This window comes from Pelophylax lessonae, assembly GCF_965119305.1.
Source record: "Pelophylax lessonae genome assembly, chromosome: 12".
Classification (NCBI taxonomy): domain Eukaryota; kingdom Metazoa; phylum Chordata; class Amphibia; order Anura; family Ranidae; genus Pelophylax; species Pelophylax lessonae.
The window spans coordinates 151159326-151175122 of NC_138779.1; the positions used below are offsets into that span (position 1 = coordinate 151159326).

The 15797-nt window shown below is 41.4% G+C and overlaps 1 protein-coding gene across 1 annotated transcript in view; it reads left to right on the forward strand.

Moving 5' to 3' along the window:
- The window catches only part of SIDT2 (SID1 transmembrane family member 2), a 178141-nt gene that overhangs the window by 105549 nt on the left and 56795 nt on the right, over nt 1–15797 (forward strand). The window contains exons 20-23 of the mRNA XM_082273437.1: nt 7731–7839; nt 7950–8026; nt 9537–9583; nt 11281–11386. Coding sequence (XP_082129563.1) covers nt 7731–7839; nt 7950–8026; nt 9537–9583; nt 11281–11386 — 339 coding nt within the window. The remainder of the gene's footprint in view (nt 1–7730; nt 7840–7949; nt 8027–9536; nt 9584–11280; nt 11387–15797) is intronic.

The window sequence follows — 15797 nt, forward strand, 5'->3', positions numbered from 1 at the left end:
CAAATGGACTCTGTTACCATTTTAAAAAGAGTCCCTCAAGTTAGCTGGTATAACCTAGTCTAGGACTCTGGAGATGTGGGTTATGCCCTTGTCCTTCCCCTTCAGTGGCCGGATATAATGGCAAATCCCATTTTGACAGCCAGGGCTTGTTTGCTATTACAGGAGCATATCTTTCTGCTGCTATGTTTACTCACATTCGCAGAATAGCACACAAGATGTACAATGCTGTAAAATTATTTTGCTACACTGTAAACACTCTGGCTCTTAAATTTCTGTCAGTTAAAGGAACCTTGCAAGTTAAAAAAAAAAAAAAAAAAAAAGTTTATAATTAACCCCTTGGTGATTAAAAAACATTGAATTAGTTTCTTCATTTTGTTACATCTTTTCTGGAAAATTTAAATAAATTAAGTAAAATATATATAGATCTCCCTAACTTGCTATTTATCATATTTGCCCCTGGGACAAAAACTGGTGGGCAATCCCACAATTTTCAAGTTGTCACCAAAGAGGACTATAGGGGATGTCTTTAAGTGGGGGACATCTATTCAGGACACAGCTGTCAGAGTTATGGATTTGGCTTTCATGTGGGGGCCTTCCACCCACTTTGGTTAATATTCTGCTTAAAGTTGAACACAAGAAAAAATAAAAAATGACCCTTATAATGGGATTTCCCCACAATAGGTGTTTAATGTTCATTTTGTCTAAGGAGGACACAAAAGCAACTACACTTCCCTTATTCCTCCGAGTGCCACCCTGAAGCCACTTCATTTGGCCACACAATCTCCAGCACCATCACTTACAATGCAGGACCTACACTCTTGCATCATAAGTGTGAACCATGAGGACCTGCCCACAAACCAAAACAAAGGACAACAATGGAAAAGATAAGTATAGTTGCTTTCTCTGTTCTCCCTAGACATAATGAATTTTTTAACCCTTGCAGTGTTGGAAAGAGACACACTGCAAGGATAATTTTTTTTCTTGCTTCACCTCACGTCAGCACACAACGAGTTAACAACTACTCTGAAGCCAACAGGACCACCTCTTCCTAACTAAATAAAAGACAGACCCCCCCCCCCCCCAGCTGAAGTGTTTTTTTCTTTTTTGCTCATACTCCAGGCCTCCTGTTGATTGAAGTTGGTAAATACTTTGTTTGCTGTAAGTATATCCGCCTCCACTGAACTTACCCCTCCATGTTCAGCCTCTCATGGAGTTGGAAGACCCAGAATTTTGGAAGTAAACCTTCCTAAAAACTGTGTGCCCTTTGTTCAGGGCCAAGGGCAAATGATGCTTAAACAGCATTGATATTGTACAGGTGTGGTATTCTAAAAGCCCTGCAATGTCGTCATTGCCTCTTCCTTGGGTTTTATTCCTCTCTTGTATATCCAGCACGCCGCACTGCTCTCCTGGCTTTATTTTCAGCCTGAGAGCAGCTGTGGATGATATCACAGGAGCAGGGAGATGGGGCAGAACAGGATGGTATCTACCAGGCGCCAAGCAATGTCGCAAACAGTCTTGGAAGTCTGCAGAGGAAAGGACTTGTTGCTGTTGCTCCCTGCTGTGCATTGTTACTGGAGATTGGACAGTCTGACTGGTTTTGTCTCAGATTCTGTCTGTGTCTCATGTCTGTCTCTGAATGTGCTGTCCTGGCTCCCGTGCTATGCTGTGTACTCCTGTGGGTTTTACAGTCTGACTGGCTTTGTCTCAGACTCTGACGGTGTCTGCTATCTGCCTTTGTGGAAGGGCTGCCTGAGCTCACCTGCTGCTGCATCTGAAGTAAGTGGATGCAGGCAGATGAGTCTTATAGAGACAGTGTACATGTTTTTGGTGAGAGGTAATATGATTTTCTCTATATATTTTGTGCAAATATGAGCTTTCCACACCTGTTAGTGACACAGAAGACTAGCAAAGGTAGGAGGGGGCAACGTAGGACATGTTTTTAAAAGAGTGTGCAAGGACTGCAAATTATCATGTTTTGCATTATTTTAGAAGCAGAAACACTGAATGCTCCAAAAACATAAGACCTTCCAGCTATCATGGCACTGGCTCACATGGGTTTATCTCAGCATGGTAGGAAATGCCTCGGCCAGCTAAGGGTGCATTTTGGGCCTGCATGCATTCTGCAGTGGCAGAGAAATGAAATTGCACAGATTGCCTCACAAGGATGTGGATGTGCAAAATTCTAAGCCCTGTTGAGGAGGCTATAGCAGAAAGTATACTGCAAATATCCACACCACAAGCAACACAAAAAAAGAGCATAAGAGCCGGTTCACACTGAGGCGACACGACTTCGGAGGGGCGACCTGTGAAATCGCATGCACCGATGTGCACCGCGACTTCGGAGCGACTTGCAGGGACTTCACATAATGGAAGTCTATGCAAGTCGCTCCGAGGTCGCCCCAAAGTAGTACAGGACCCTTTTTCTAAGTTGGAGCGACTTGTGTCGCTCCTATTAGAATGGGTCCTGTACTACTCAATGGACCGCGACTGACCGCGACTTGTCAGGCTGACAAGTCGCGGCAGTGTGAATGGGATTTAAGAGTTGAAGGATGGATGAAGAAAGATCAGCTGCACATACTTTTTATTTCAATCTCATTGGCTCTTTTAGTACTGGGGGCCAGATTCCCTACCACAGCAAAAAGCATGCAGATATTTCCAAGGGCCTTCATTTCCCATAATGACAGAGCGTAAAGCGCTCGTTGATGAAAAATGGCAGAGACCTAATCAGAAGACCAATATACAGTAACAGGTTCTCTAAGCTTTAACCAAATGGCTGGCTGGTGCATGTTTATGAACTGCACTTCTGCACTCATGGATGCTGCCCTCTAGCGTCTGGCACACCAGGTGTCTTTTGCATTTTTATAACTCAGTTGTCTTTACATAATACGATGATAATCCCAAAGAGAATTTGGGAAATTGTTGAAGATCCTATGGATGGGAAAGTGGAATTGTTAACACTAGATGCAGTCCAGTATGTTTTTATTCTGCATCAAGGACGCATGGAGTGTTACATTTGGATTCCAATTCCCTAGTTCACACCAGTGCAGTGCATTCTAATGCAGTCAACAAAGTCGAATGTTACATTGTTTCTGTATGGGACACATCTGAAAAGTGGCAAAACACATTGAGAAGGCATTGACATGCATCAAAAACACTCATGCAGAAACAAATCTTGAACTCAGAAATTGTGGTGATCTGATCGTCAGGCTGGTAGAGAATATATACAGTGACAGGTTTTGCCTGTCAACCAGCAACAGCGTTAGAATCCGTTTATATATGTTTTATATATAAAAGTTAATTGGCACAGTTTCTGGAGGAGTTGAACCTGGCAGCTGACTTTTGGTGGATGCTTTGATAGACCTAGTACAAGCACTGGCACACTCAGTCACAGCCATGAGATCATTGTAGTTACTCCACTGGAGGGCAAATGGAACTTCTACACAAGCCTTCAACATTTCCTATAATGGGAAGTTATTGTTTGGTCTAACGCTGAACAACGCAATAAAGCAAATGACAGGAGGAAAAGTCTGGACTATAGCCACAGACTAGTAGGAGGAGGCAGCCATCTTTCACTCAAGCCTTTTGAAATTCAGAAGGGTACAGGAGGCCAAATAGGACAGGCTGCGATTTAACAGATCACAGTGGAGGTGCCTCAGTTACTTTTTACATGAAATCAAGTCCAGAGCAAGCTGCTAAGATGACTGGAAAGTCTTTTGAAGGTGTGCCCAAATAGTCTCTTCCAGTTTGGTCCAGGAGACCTGAGTAAACTTGATAATTTGTAGCCTCCTCCTGGAGGTTTTGGACAATCATCAACCAGTGGGTCAAGAAGAAAGGTGGGAGTACAATAGAGAATTCCAAAGTTGACCACTGAATCCATTTAATTCATGACCAATAGATTTCAGAAGAGAAAATGTTTGCAAGAATACATTTAAGAATGTATACTGCTACAAGTCCATCATGCCAATGATGCCAGAAACAGAATCATCTGGAGGCTTTTCTCCTCCGCATTTCTAGTTCCTAAAGGCAGTAGCCTTCTGGACAGTTTCAGTTTGAAGGAAACAAATGTGTACATGCACACCAAAAGGTTCAATATGGAGTCCATGCAGACCGTCATAGGGATAGTTCAGCTGGAGGACCAGTTAATGTCAATCGACCTGCCAACTCTTCCATGTACCGATCAATGCCGAGCACCAGAGGCATGTGGGATTCACAGTGGCCAGATGTCACTTCCAGTTCAGGTGTCTGCCTTTTATAGAATTGGCACAGCCCCAGGAATCTTTTGAAGATCTTGTTGGCAGTGGTGGTACCTTGGGCCAAGTGGCACATGAGGGCATTTCAATTTGCCTTCTTTAGTCTGAGCTAGGCTGTCTATGGATCAGAAAATCTTTCTGCCTATACAAATCCGGCTAGAACTGGAATTATGGACATTGCTACTGTGCTTCTTTTGGGGCATGCCTCTTCGCCCAGGAGATGGGATGATTCTGATGGCAGATCCCAGTGGGGCTAGGGAGTCCACAATCTGAAGAAACAAGTGCCAGACCAATGGAGTGCGGTGGAATACAGACCCCCTAATTATCTTGAATGGAAGAAAGCCTTTTCTAGCATTGCAAGCATTTCAGGATCTTCTTCAAGGGAGCCTGAGTGAAGTTGATTGACAAGACAGTAGTAGCCTACATTGCTTGACAAAACCACAGTAGCCTATATTGCTTGCCAAGGGGATACCAGAAGCCTTTTCCTGTTAAAATCTTGCAACAAACTTTCGCTGGGCAAGATAGCCACTTACAGACAGTTAACTGTCTTCTTGCCAGGTAAATAAAATCAACTATCGGTTCGGTTAGGCAGAATGTTTTTCAACAACTGCCTCAAACAAATATTGGCTCAGTCAGGCTTTCCAGCACTAGTTCTCAGGGAGACTCCATTGAACACGCAGCTTCTGATATTTGCAACAGGATACCAAAGCAAAGACTCCGTCATACAAGATGGGTTCACATTGCCATTGAATTTTCCATTTGATCTTTGTCTCTCTCTGGTGTCCTTGAATACAAAGGTGCTTCTGCAAATTTGGACAGAATAAGTCCATGACATACAGGTCCTTTCCACCTACCAAGAAGGCCTTGGCTTTCACTTCTCCCCCACCATCAAACCTGTTTCTGGTCAAATTAAATCTTTTTAAAACAAGTTTAGTGAAAGCATCCCAATCAAATGAGGCTACTTTTAATAGCCTGGCTTTGGAATAGGCCAGACTAGAGGTGCAGGGATTCTCATCCAAGGTTGTTCAGACCTTGGTGAAGACCATCCATGAACACTACATATGAGAGGATATGTACCAAGTTTGTTTTGTTTGTTCAGCAAAAGATTTATTTCCTGTGTCCCCTGCTCTAGCCAATATCCTGGACATTTTACAGTCGGCGCTAGCGGTTGGTCTGGAATACAACTCCAATTAAGATACAAATCTCTACCGCCTTTCATAGGCTGCAAATGGGTGGAAAAGCCATTGACCAGATGCTTCTTGCAGGCAACAATCTCTATATATAACCTCAAAGGAAATCTTTGTTCCCTCTGTGGGACTTGGGCTTAAATCTGAAAGCACTGGTGTCAGCACCCTTTGATCCAATGGTTTCATTTCCATTGAAGTTCCTCACGGTAAAACTAGTTATTCTGACCGAAACTACTTTACAGAAGGATGTTGAAGATTGCAACACTTTACTACAAGGACTCTTTTTTGTGTCTCCCCCCCCCCCCCCCCCAGAAATACCGATAAATAAAAACATATAAATATTCGATTGCAAAATCCAGAACACATTATTACTACATTTTAAATCCTATATATTGGCAAGTTTTTATTCATCTGTTTCTGTTACGCCTTTTTTCTTCGTTCTAAATTAAGTGTTTCACAAGCTTTTTTGTTATGCTGCTGACACAATAAAAATTATGTTAGAAAAGATTCAGCGCTGAATAAATTGTCAAGGACCAGCAGCTAACCCTAAAAAGGGTAATCCAACACCTTTACAGTAATATAATAGAAAAAAGTGTAGCGCAGTCCATGTAGATAAATTCAATTGGTAATAAATATATTAAAACCAAACAATCAATAAATAAGCATTATGATGAGAGTTCATATTGGTGATAAAATTAGAAAAGATGATAAGATGATAAAAGACACAGTCCACTGGTGATCCGGTGAAAAAATAGCAGCAAGTGTGACTTCAGTGCTCATACAATTCCCATCACCTGGCACTATCTGCCTCTCACCTCCAAAATTCGACCTCAAAGGGTCAAACAGCATGAACAATCATCCAATGATAATCCAATGGAGAACGGAACCACAGCCTCCAGCATAAAGCCGCATAAGAATCGATTAAGGCAAAGGATACAGCTTCCCAGATCGTGCCCAAACATAAGGAAAAAAGGAACCGATCTAGTGCTCTCTGTTGCGATTTAAACGATTTATTTGCTCAAAATGAAAGGTATTGCACTTACATTGTATTGCACATATACGAGCATATATTGCAGAGCCTGCAGCGTGCTGGATGGTGCCTGATTTCCGGGTTGTAAGACAGCCTACGGACCGTGTGACCAATCCCCCGTACGCGTTACGTCATGTGGGCGTAGACTTCCTCAGCGGGGATGCTGATAGGTCGATGGTCTGGCTTTTTTATACTCTCCTTGGGCGGTACCTATTGCGTCATGTCCGGCGTTTCACCGTCGCCACGGAGATCAAACATCTCTCTGGACAGGAAGCAGATAGGCGGGCCCCGGTCATGTTGTTTACTATATCGATCTCCATGGGGACATTGTAATATCTCCCACAGTCAGTACGATCTTTGTAAGACAAGTAAAACTCCTTATGTTTAGCAAATGGATATGCTGTATTGTCTTAGATATTTGATCCAAAAGGCAATTATTAATCATTTTCTGATTATTTCTGATATGATCAAACGGACCTAACGGCTATACCTGCTATCAGACACCAGATGGCAGCATTCTGCTCACTCCATAGACAACAGTGCAAATTGCAATACATTATACAAATTAGATAAAAACATATGCACATTAATACAGATATGTCTACAAATACATAAAACCTGATTTTATGTCTAAAATAAAACCGATATGAAAAAATTAATAAAAATAGGTATGAAAAAATTAATAAAAATAGATTAAAAAAATGACCATAAAAACTTATCTATCTGAAATAAAACAATTAAGATCAAAGTCAACATTTAAGCCCAGGGGTGTTAAAACTTTAGCCTCGTAGATCCAAAAGGATTCACGACGGCTAAGTTGCCTGATGAAGTTGCCACCCCTCCAATGTAGCTAACTTTCTCGATCCCCCAAAATTTTAAGGTGCTAGGATTTTTATGATGGCAGTTTTTAAACACCAATCGTGAACGCCTCTTGGAAAACTCTAGACCTAGGGAAACGGACACACAGTTCCGATTAGTCCTTGACTTCAATATCCAACATAAAAAAGTTAGTGATTAGAAAAACGAACACATTTTCTTAGAGTGTTCTTTTACTAAGAATTTTCATTCAAAATTCTACTAGTCTATGGCAAGCTTAACTTGGCAGCACCTTTTTGCACACAAATTCTGCATTATTTGTAAACTTTAGCATATACGGAGTTACCCTTTTTTGTCTCCCAGTTAAATTGATATAAATGCAAATACTGCTAAGTGATCTCTTGTAAGTTCTAATTGTGTTTTGTTTTGTTTCTTTTGTTGTATTAGGTGTTTGGGAAAGGAAATACCATTTTCTGGATTGTATTTTCTGTGATCCATATAGTGTTTACTCTGGTTCTGAGCACCCAGCTGTATTATGTTGGTCGTTGGAGGCTAGGTAATTAATAAATGACTTAAAAGATGAGAGTAAAAAGATTTAGATTACCCTGTGACTTTTTAACTCTTCTTTTTAATCAATTCTATGTTCATCCTCTTCTTACCCATTAGATTCTGGAATTATTCGCAGGATCCTTCAGGTTCTCTACACAGATTGTGTCAGACAGTGTAGCCCCCCAATGTATGTGGTAAGTGCGTCTATGTTTTTAGGCTAGGTTATGCATTTCCATTGTCCAGTTTAAATTCTGTGCTTATCAGTCATGTTAGAGTTAACTAATAGTAATTAAAGTGGTAGTAAACCCTCACATTTACCCAGTGAAGTGAACAGCCTCAGATGATACACAGAGATAAAACAAATCCTCCTAGATGGGTTTTACTTGTTTATCTGCAGTCTTCTCCTCTCCTCACCCCTTCAAAAGTGCAGACTGTGTTAAAAACATTTCTTCATCTGTCAGCAGCACAGAGGAGGGGGGCAGGGAGACTGCAGTTAGTGTATGAAAGCTAATTGGATGAAAGAAACACATGCCCCTCTACACAGCAGAAGAACTTTGTTGTGAATAGACAAGCCCTGTTTGAGCTACCATGCACAGCTGAACCAGAATTTGTGCTCACCAGTTTTAGTAAATCAACCCCACTGTGTCATGTTCTAATCGTATTGGGTGTGCACATCTGCATAGTTTGACCTTTTAAAGAGACCCTGTCACCAGACTCCAGTTTTTAGATGAAAACCTTGCAACAGTAGAGAATAAGCACTTGTACCGCATGGCAAACACCTGAAAAAAATGTTATAACAGACTAGGAAATGTTAGTTTTGTTTTTTTTTGGTTTTTTTCATGTTTTCAGTTGTTTAGAAGAAAATAAAATAAAAAAACAGCAGTGATTAAATACCACCAATAGAAAGCTTTTTGTGTGGAAAAATGTGATAAAAATTTCATATGGGTACAGTGTTGCATAACCGTGCAATTGTCACTCAAAGTGTAACAGCACTGAAATCTGAAAATTGGCCTGGGCAGGAAGGGGGTAAAAGTGCCCAGCAGTGGCGGCCTGTCCATTGGGAGCGCAGGGGCACCGCCCCCCCTATCCATGCGTCCGGTCCTCTAATCTACATACAGGATGCCGGACGCATGGATTCCAATGGGGTTTTTTTTTTTTTTTTTGAAGCACGGGATTAGAGCCTGAGGTTCGAATAGGCTTCAAAAATGGGTAAGCTGAGCCCACCCAGTTGTGTGTCAATAGCGAATGAGTATACGCTATTGTCACACGGATCCTCCTCCTGGCCAATCAGGAAGCAGGTCTTGAGACCTGTTTCCCAATTGGCCAAAAGGAGAAGCCATGCCATTGGCCGAGAAGGAGAAGGGAGGAGACACAGGAGACTGAGGAGAAGAAGCCGCCGCCTCTGTTGCCTGCCTGCCCTCCACATGTTCACGATTTTCACGGTGAGTGAGCCAGCATCCGGGGGGGGGGGGGGTGTATGGTGTGGTCTGTCTGACGCCCCCCTCCGGCCCATGGAGCACCAGCCACCACTGGGGCCCAGTAGGCAAGTTGTTAATGACTGGTGATAAATGACCATAGCAGCCATAGGATACATTCTACACTGCTTCAACGCAGAAAAAAATATTTAATGTCTCCTGTACATGCTTACCATCTCCACTTCTGCCCCCCAGAGTAATTAGAATCTACTTTTCCCACTTCTTTCAGGACCGCATGGTGCTACTTGTCATGGGAAACATCATTAACTGGTCTTTGTAAGTACACAACATAGTAAATATTTAGCATGGTTTATAAGTGTTTATAAGTACAACTACAATTGTTTGATCGGCCTTCAATTCCACCAGAATTTTTTTTGTGGTTCTCATACTTGTTGCCATGTAATCGGTGTGGTAAAAGTAATTTGCATAAAAAAAAAAAAAATCACGTTCTTAAATGTAAAATAATATAATGTTACACTAGTAAAACAGATAATACACTACTCTTGCCTGCCCAATGACCAGTACATTTTCCATAGTAAATGTAAAGCTTCACTTTGTAAAGAATACCCAATCAGGTGCAAGGAAAAAAAAAAAAAATCATATTTGCCTGCACATGGTTGGATTATAGAAATCAGCAGAGTTTTACCACATTTACTAAGCTCTGGGGAAAATGAGTGCATATGAATGCACAAAGTACAAAGTCTATTTGCCTTTAGTAAACCCACCCCTTTTATCTGTAGATCTTTGTCTTTCTCTTTAAAGCTGTCAAATATCATCATAGAGCTGTCAAGCAGCCTTGCTTGTCCCTAGGCAATAAGCCAGTTTAGGTGCAGCCATTATTCTCTATGACCTTGCCTGGCACATGCCCAAATTTACAGTCAAAGCTGTGCAGACTTAAAGTATAACTCAAAGCAAATAATTTTTTTAGTTTTGTATAGAGTGGAGAGGGATTAGAACACTTGTCTATGTCCCTGTTTAGGAAGAGATTTGTCCTGTTTACCATTATCATTAAAAGTAAAAGTAAAAATTAAATCCCAAATTTTGGGTTGTTTCCAGAAAAGTAATAGAGGGGAAATATTCTAACTAGTGCTGGTGACTTCGGGGTCCCCAAGAAATTCCCTTAATTTGCTTGGATTTCCTGTTTGACTATGGGACAGGACATAAAGGGAAGTCTCCCCAATGGGGCACAGATGGCGGATTATAATTATATACACTATCCAAAATGAAAAAAAAAAGTTTTGCCTATAGTTCTGCTTTAACTTTCTACACAATACTAGGTCAGATCAGAGAAGAGTGACATGCCTCTGGTTTGCATCTATGGTACCTGATTGTATTAATACACTATATTTTAGTGATGAGGAGCTTGGCTCTGGTGTTTTGGGAAATAGAGCCCCTATCAGTGATAGTGATGCCCTTTATAGAAGGCCCCCTCCCCAGTCGTAAAAAAACCTTTCCTGCAGAAATAGTTGGCTTTAAGTCTGAACATTAAAAATGTATTACTGCTTCATTGGTAGTGATGGTAGGGGGTGGGGTTGAGATGATGCAGAGGAATACTTGGCCTTTTTTTTTTTTTCCCATGGCAGCAGGCGATCTTCTCTTCCACTTCCAGCCGGCGATTACTCTTCTCTTCCTAGAATGTGGGCCACCCTCTGATGCCATCATGTACAATGCAGGACCAATAGTCACCGCTGGTCTTGCTTAGTACATGATGCAGCAAGGAGGTGGCCTCACAACCAGGTGAAGGGGATTGGCGTTGTGGCCCCAGTCATGTATCACTTTCTAAACAAAAAAAAGCAATAATTCCTGAGTTTACCAAGTGGGGACACTCTAATGACAAGTTTCTGCTGTTGACTGGAGTTCCTGCTATAATAATCTTTTTATTTTACATCATCATTGGTATTGTGTGTCTTTGTGGCACTTTACTCTCTGCCTGTACTTCTATATGGTAATAAATGTGTTTACTTTGTCTGCAGGGCTGCATATGGCCTTATTGTACGTCCTAATGATTTTGCCTCATATCTTCTCGCCATTGGAATTTGTAACTTGTTACTATATTTTGCCTTCTACATTATCATGAAGGTAAGAAATGGAATGCTGGGATGGTTTCTTTGATGGTGTTTGCTCTGTTCCTTGAGCTAATAACTATGCATTTTGGAAAGTTACCTACTTTAGGATCAGTATATAAATCACAGAATATGCGTAGTTACCTTCTTTGGAGCTGTGTGTACAGCAACTTTATATTACAACTTTGATTTCAATAAGACTACTAATAGATATCCAATCTACATGCCTGAGTAGGACAAATTATTCATACTAGGAATCAGTGAAAGATGTGGGGTTTGCTGCATAGGTTAACACTCTTTGCACTGCAGACACTAAAGAGAGTTAAAAAAAAAAAAAAAAAAGATCTAACAATGTAAATCTCGTTTTCAGAACTGTAGCTTATATTTTGACTCCTGAGATACAACAATTTGTTTCCCATCACGTAAGATTGTACAGAACTAATGACTGATGACTTAATCTACCAGGCAGAAGCACCTTTCTGGTGAAAAGTAGCTAGCATTAGAAAATGGTTGTTTGTCGGATCGCAGAACAGTAATGAAGCCCACCCTCCTGCTGGGCTACTCCACCAGCCACTACAGTCTGTGAGGGATCAGAACAGTAATGAAAAAGTCTATATTAAACTGGGTTTAACTGGATGGACTTGCCTTTTTTCAACCAGACTAACTATGTAATAATCACGCTAAATAAAAGCCTACAGTTGTATTTTTTTTTTTTTGAGTAGGAAATTTCTGGAATCTCTCTATATATTTTCCAGAAAATAGTGCGCTGTCCCTTTAAATCATATGTTGTGATCAAAGTTATAAGCAAAAACCAATGTGCACAATGAATAGCAAGTAAAATAGACTTGAAATGTCACCACTGCAAATATAAAGTGCACACAAAACTCAAATTGCAAAACGTCAGTGGTGACTAAACTTTGGATCAAAACTTAAACCGTATTTAATTGATCAAAACTGCAAACTGTCTATATGTAAAAAGTGCTCGATGTGCAGTAGACTCTCAAAGTGCTGAGGTGCTCAAAGGTGCTCCTTTAAAAAGATGGTCGCTTACCACATGGTATGGATCCCAAATAACTGGGATCAGACAAGCATGTTATCTATCCAGCTTTAGGTAACACCCATGTCAGATTTGCATCCTGGAATATTTACTCCATATAAAATCAAATGGCCTAGGATCAGCTCTTAGTCATCCTTTATTTGCTCATCAAACATTCACATATAAAGCAAGCAGGAAGAAGCTCATAGCGCAATACAGCATAAAAAGTTTATTTAAAAGACCATCATATCCACTTACATTCAAGCAGTGAATAACCGGTTTCACATTAGAATAGGCCAGACATGGTGTTCCACAGACTGCCGGCACACGGTAACGTCACACACACTCTCCTCCATGCCAAAAACTGGCATCCGGGATTGGAGTCAACCCTTCAATCCCAGATGACGCCAGTTTGGATGAAAAGCGTCAGAGAGTGTGTGTGACTTTGCCGTGTGGTGTGGAGTATAGAGTAAATATTCCAGGATGCAAATCTTTTTGTTCATTCATATTTTATTAGTTTTCACAAGCATATATAACAAATTAAATTGTTCCAGAAATTCAACAGTTATATTCAAACAGTGCTTAAAAACGTGACTATCTTAATAATCACCCCCCTCCATTCCACCCGAAAGGAAAAAAAAAACCCACATCTCAAACCAAATCCCCTCCACTCTATTATCATCTTTACATCTTAACCTCTTTCTTATATTTTATTTCGCCTAACCCATATCCTGTCTCCTGTAAATCTGGTGTATCAACCTAATGATCTCTTTCCAAAAAGTTTGTATCTTTGTGTACTCCCACCACAAATGTGCAAAAGTTCTAGGGGCTTTACATCCTCTCCAACAAGTTGAGGGATATCTCTGCACCGAACCTCTGGGCTCTCTGCGGGGTAAGGTACCACCTAGCAAACAATTTAGAACACATCTGTGTTGTCCTTAAGTCCACCGAGGAGAAACAAGCTAGTCTTAAAATTTCCTTCCTCTTTTCTTCATCTTGAAGAGGTCCTAATTCCTGTTCCCATTTCCTTAAAGCAGGATACAGTAAGGCGGGATACAGTATCTCACAAAAGTGAGTACACCCCTCACATTTTTGTAAATATTTTATTATATCTTTTTATGTGACAACACTGAAGAATTGACACTTTGCTACAATGTAAAGTAGTGAGTGTACAGCTTGTATAACAGTGTAAATATGCTGCCCCCTTTAAAATAACACCACACACAGCCAATAATGTCTAAACCACTGGCAAAAAACTGAGTACACCCCTAAGTCATAATGTGCAAATTGGGCCCAAAGTGTCAATATTTTGTGTGGCCACCATTATTTTCCAGCACTGCCTTATCCCTCTTGGGCATGGAGCTCACCAGAGCTTTACAGGTTGCCACTGGAGTCCTTTTCCACTCCTCTGTGAAAACATCATGGAGCTGGTGGATGTTAGAGACCTTGCGCTCCTCCACCTTCCGTTTTGAGGATGCCCCACAGATGCTCAGTAGGATTTAGGTCTTTAGACATGCTTGGCCAGTCCATCACCTTTACCCTCAGCTTCTTTAGCAAGGCAGTGGTTGTCTTGTCTTGGGTTGTCTTGGAGTTGTGTGGATACTGCCCTGGGGCTCAGTCTCCAAATGGAGAGGATGATGCTCTGCTTCAGTATGTCCCAGTACATGTTGACATTCATGGTTCTCTCAATGAACTGTAGCTCCCCAGTGCCGGCAGCACTCATGCAGCCCCAGACCATGACACTCCCACCACCATGCTTGGCTGTAGGGAAGACACACTTGTCTTTGTAGTCTTCACCTGGTTGCTCCCCACACACGCTTGACACCATCTAAACCAAATACGTTTATCTTGGTCTCGTCAGACCACAGGACATGGTTCCACTAATCCATGTCCTTGGTCTGCTTGTCTTCAGCAAACTGTTTGCGGGATTTCTTGTGCATCATCTTTAGAAGAGGCTTCCTTTTGGTACGACAGCCATGCAGACCAATTTGAAGCAGTGTGCGGCGTATGGTCTGAGCACTGACAGGCTGACCCCTCACCCCTTCAACCTCTGCAGCAATGCTGGCATTGCTGCTGGCAGCACTCATACGTCTATTTCCCAAAGACAACCTCTGGATATGACGCTGAGCACGTGCACTCAACTTCTTAGGGCGACCATGGCGAGGCCTGTTCTGAGTGGAAACTGTCCTGTTAAACCACTGTATGGTCTTGGCCACCTTGCTGCAGCTCAATTTCAGGGTCTTGGCAATCTTCCTTAAAGCCTAACCCATCTTTATGTGGAGCAACAATTCTTTTTTTCAGATCCTCAGAGTTTTTTGCAATGAGGTGCCATGTTGAACTTCCAGATTTTTACCAACTGCTGCCAAGAGGGTTTCTAAAGCCAGAACAAACCTAATGCCTAGTTCCATTATATAGCTGAAAGGGGAAGGACAAACTGCCAATCACTCTTATTCTCGCCCTTGGATGATGATAAAAAAGCAGAAATCCAAGGCATCCTCTTATCTTTAATACCTAGGTACCTCAGAGTTAAAAAAACTATTAGATGGGCACCTTAAAGACCACAACATACAGGGTTATACAATGTACGGTTAACAGCAAACACATCATAGGTTGAACTGGATGGACTGATGTCTTTTTTCAACCTCACTAACTATGTAACTATTTAGCTCCAATCGACCCTATCAAAAGCCTTTTTGGCATCTTCCGAAAGTAAAACAGCCGAAGTGCTCTTCTTTTTCACTTCATGGATCAGAAGAAAAGACTTAAGGCAGTTGTCCCTCCCCCCTCGCCCAGAAACAAAGCCTACCTGATCATTATGTATCCATCTTGGTAATAAGGGTTTTAACCTTTCTGCTATAATTTTTGCAAATATTTTTGTATCTGCGGGGAGATTGGTCTAAAGCTTGTCGGCGCCGATGAATCTTTCCTTTCTTTCAGGATGAGAGTTATATTAGCGAGAAGTGATTCTTCTCTCAAATTCTCTCCTTTCCCAACTGTATTGAAATACATGCATAATTTAGGGATTAACATTTTTTGGAACCTTTTATAGTACATGATAGAATATCCATCAGGGCCCGTGCTCTTCCCAGAGCGATATTCCTTATTTGCACATCCCACCTCTTCATGTGTAATCAGGGGCTCTAAATCCTCAAGCTCCTCCTTAGGCAGCCTTGGGAGATCAAGTTCCCGCAGGTATTCCCTCACCGCTGGATCTTCCTTTTTATTTTCACTGCCTTCCTTATTTTGTCTAACGTTATACAGCTGACTATAATATGAGTGAAATACTTGAGCAATATCCGTGGATGGGTGTACTATTTACCTATTCATATCTTCAATTTTAGGGATGTATGATGCATTTTTTTTCTCCCTTACTGCTTTTGCTAACCATTTC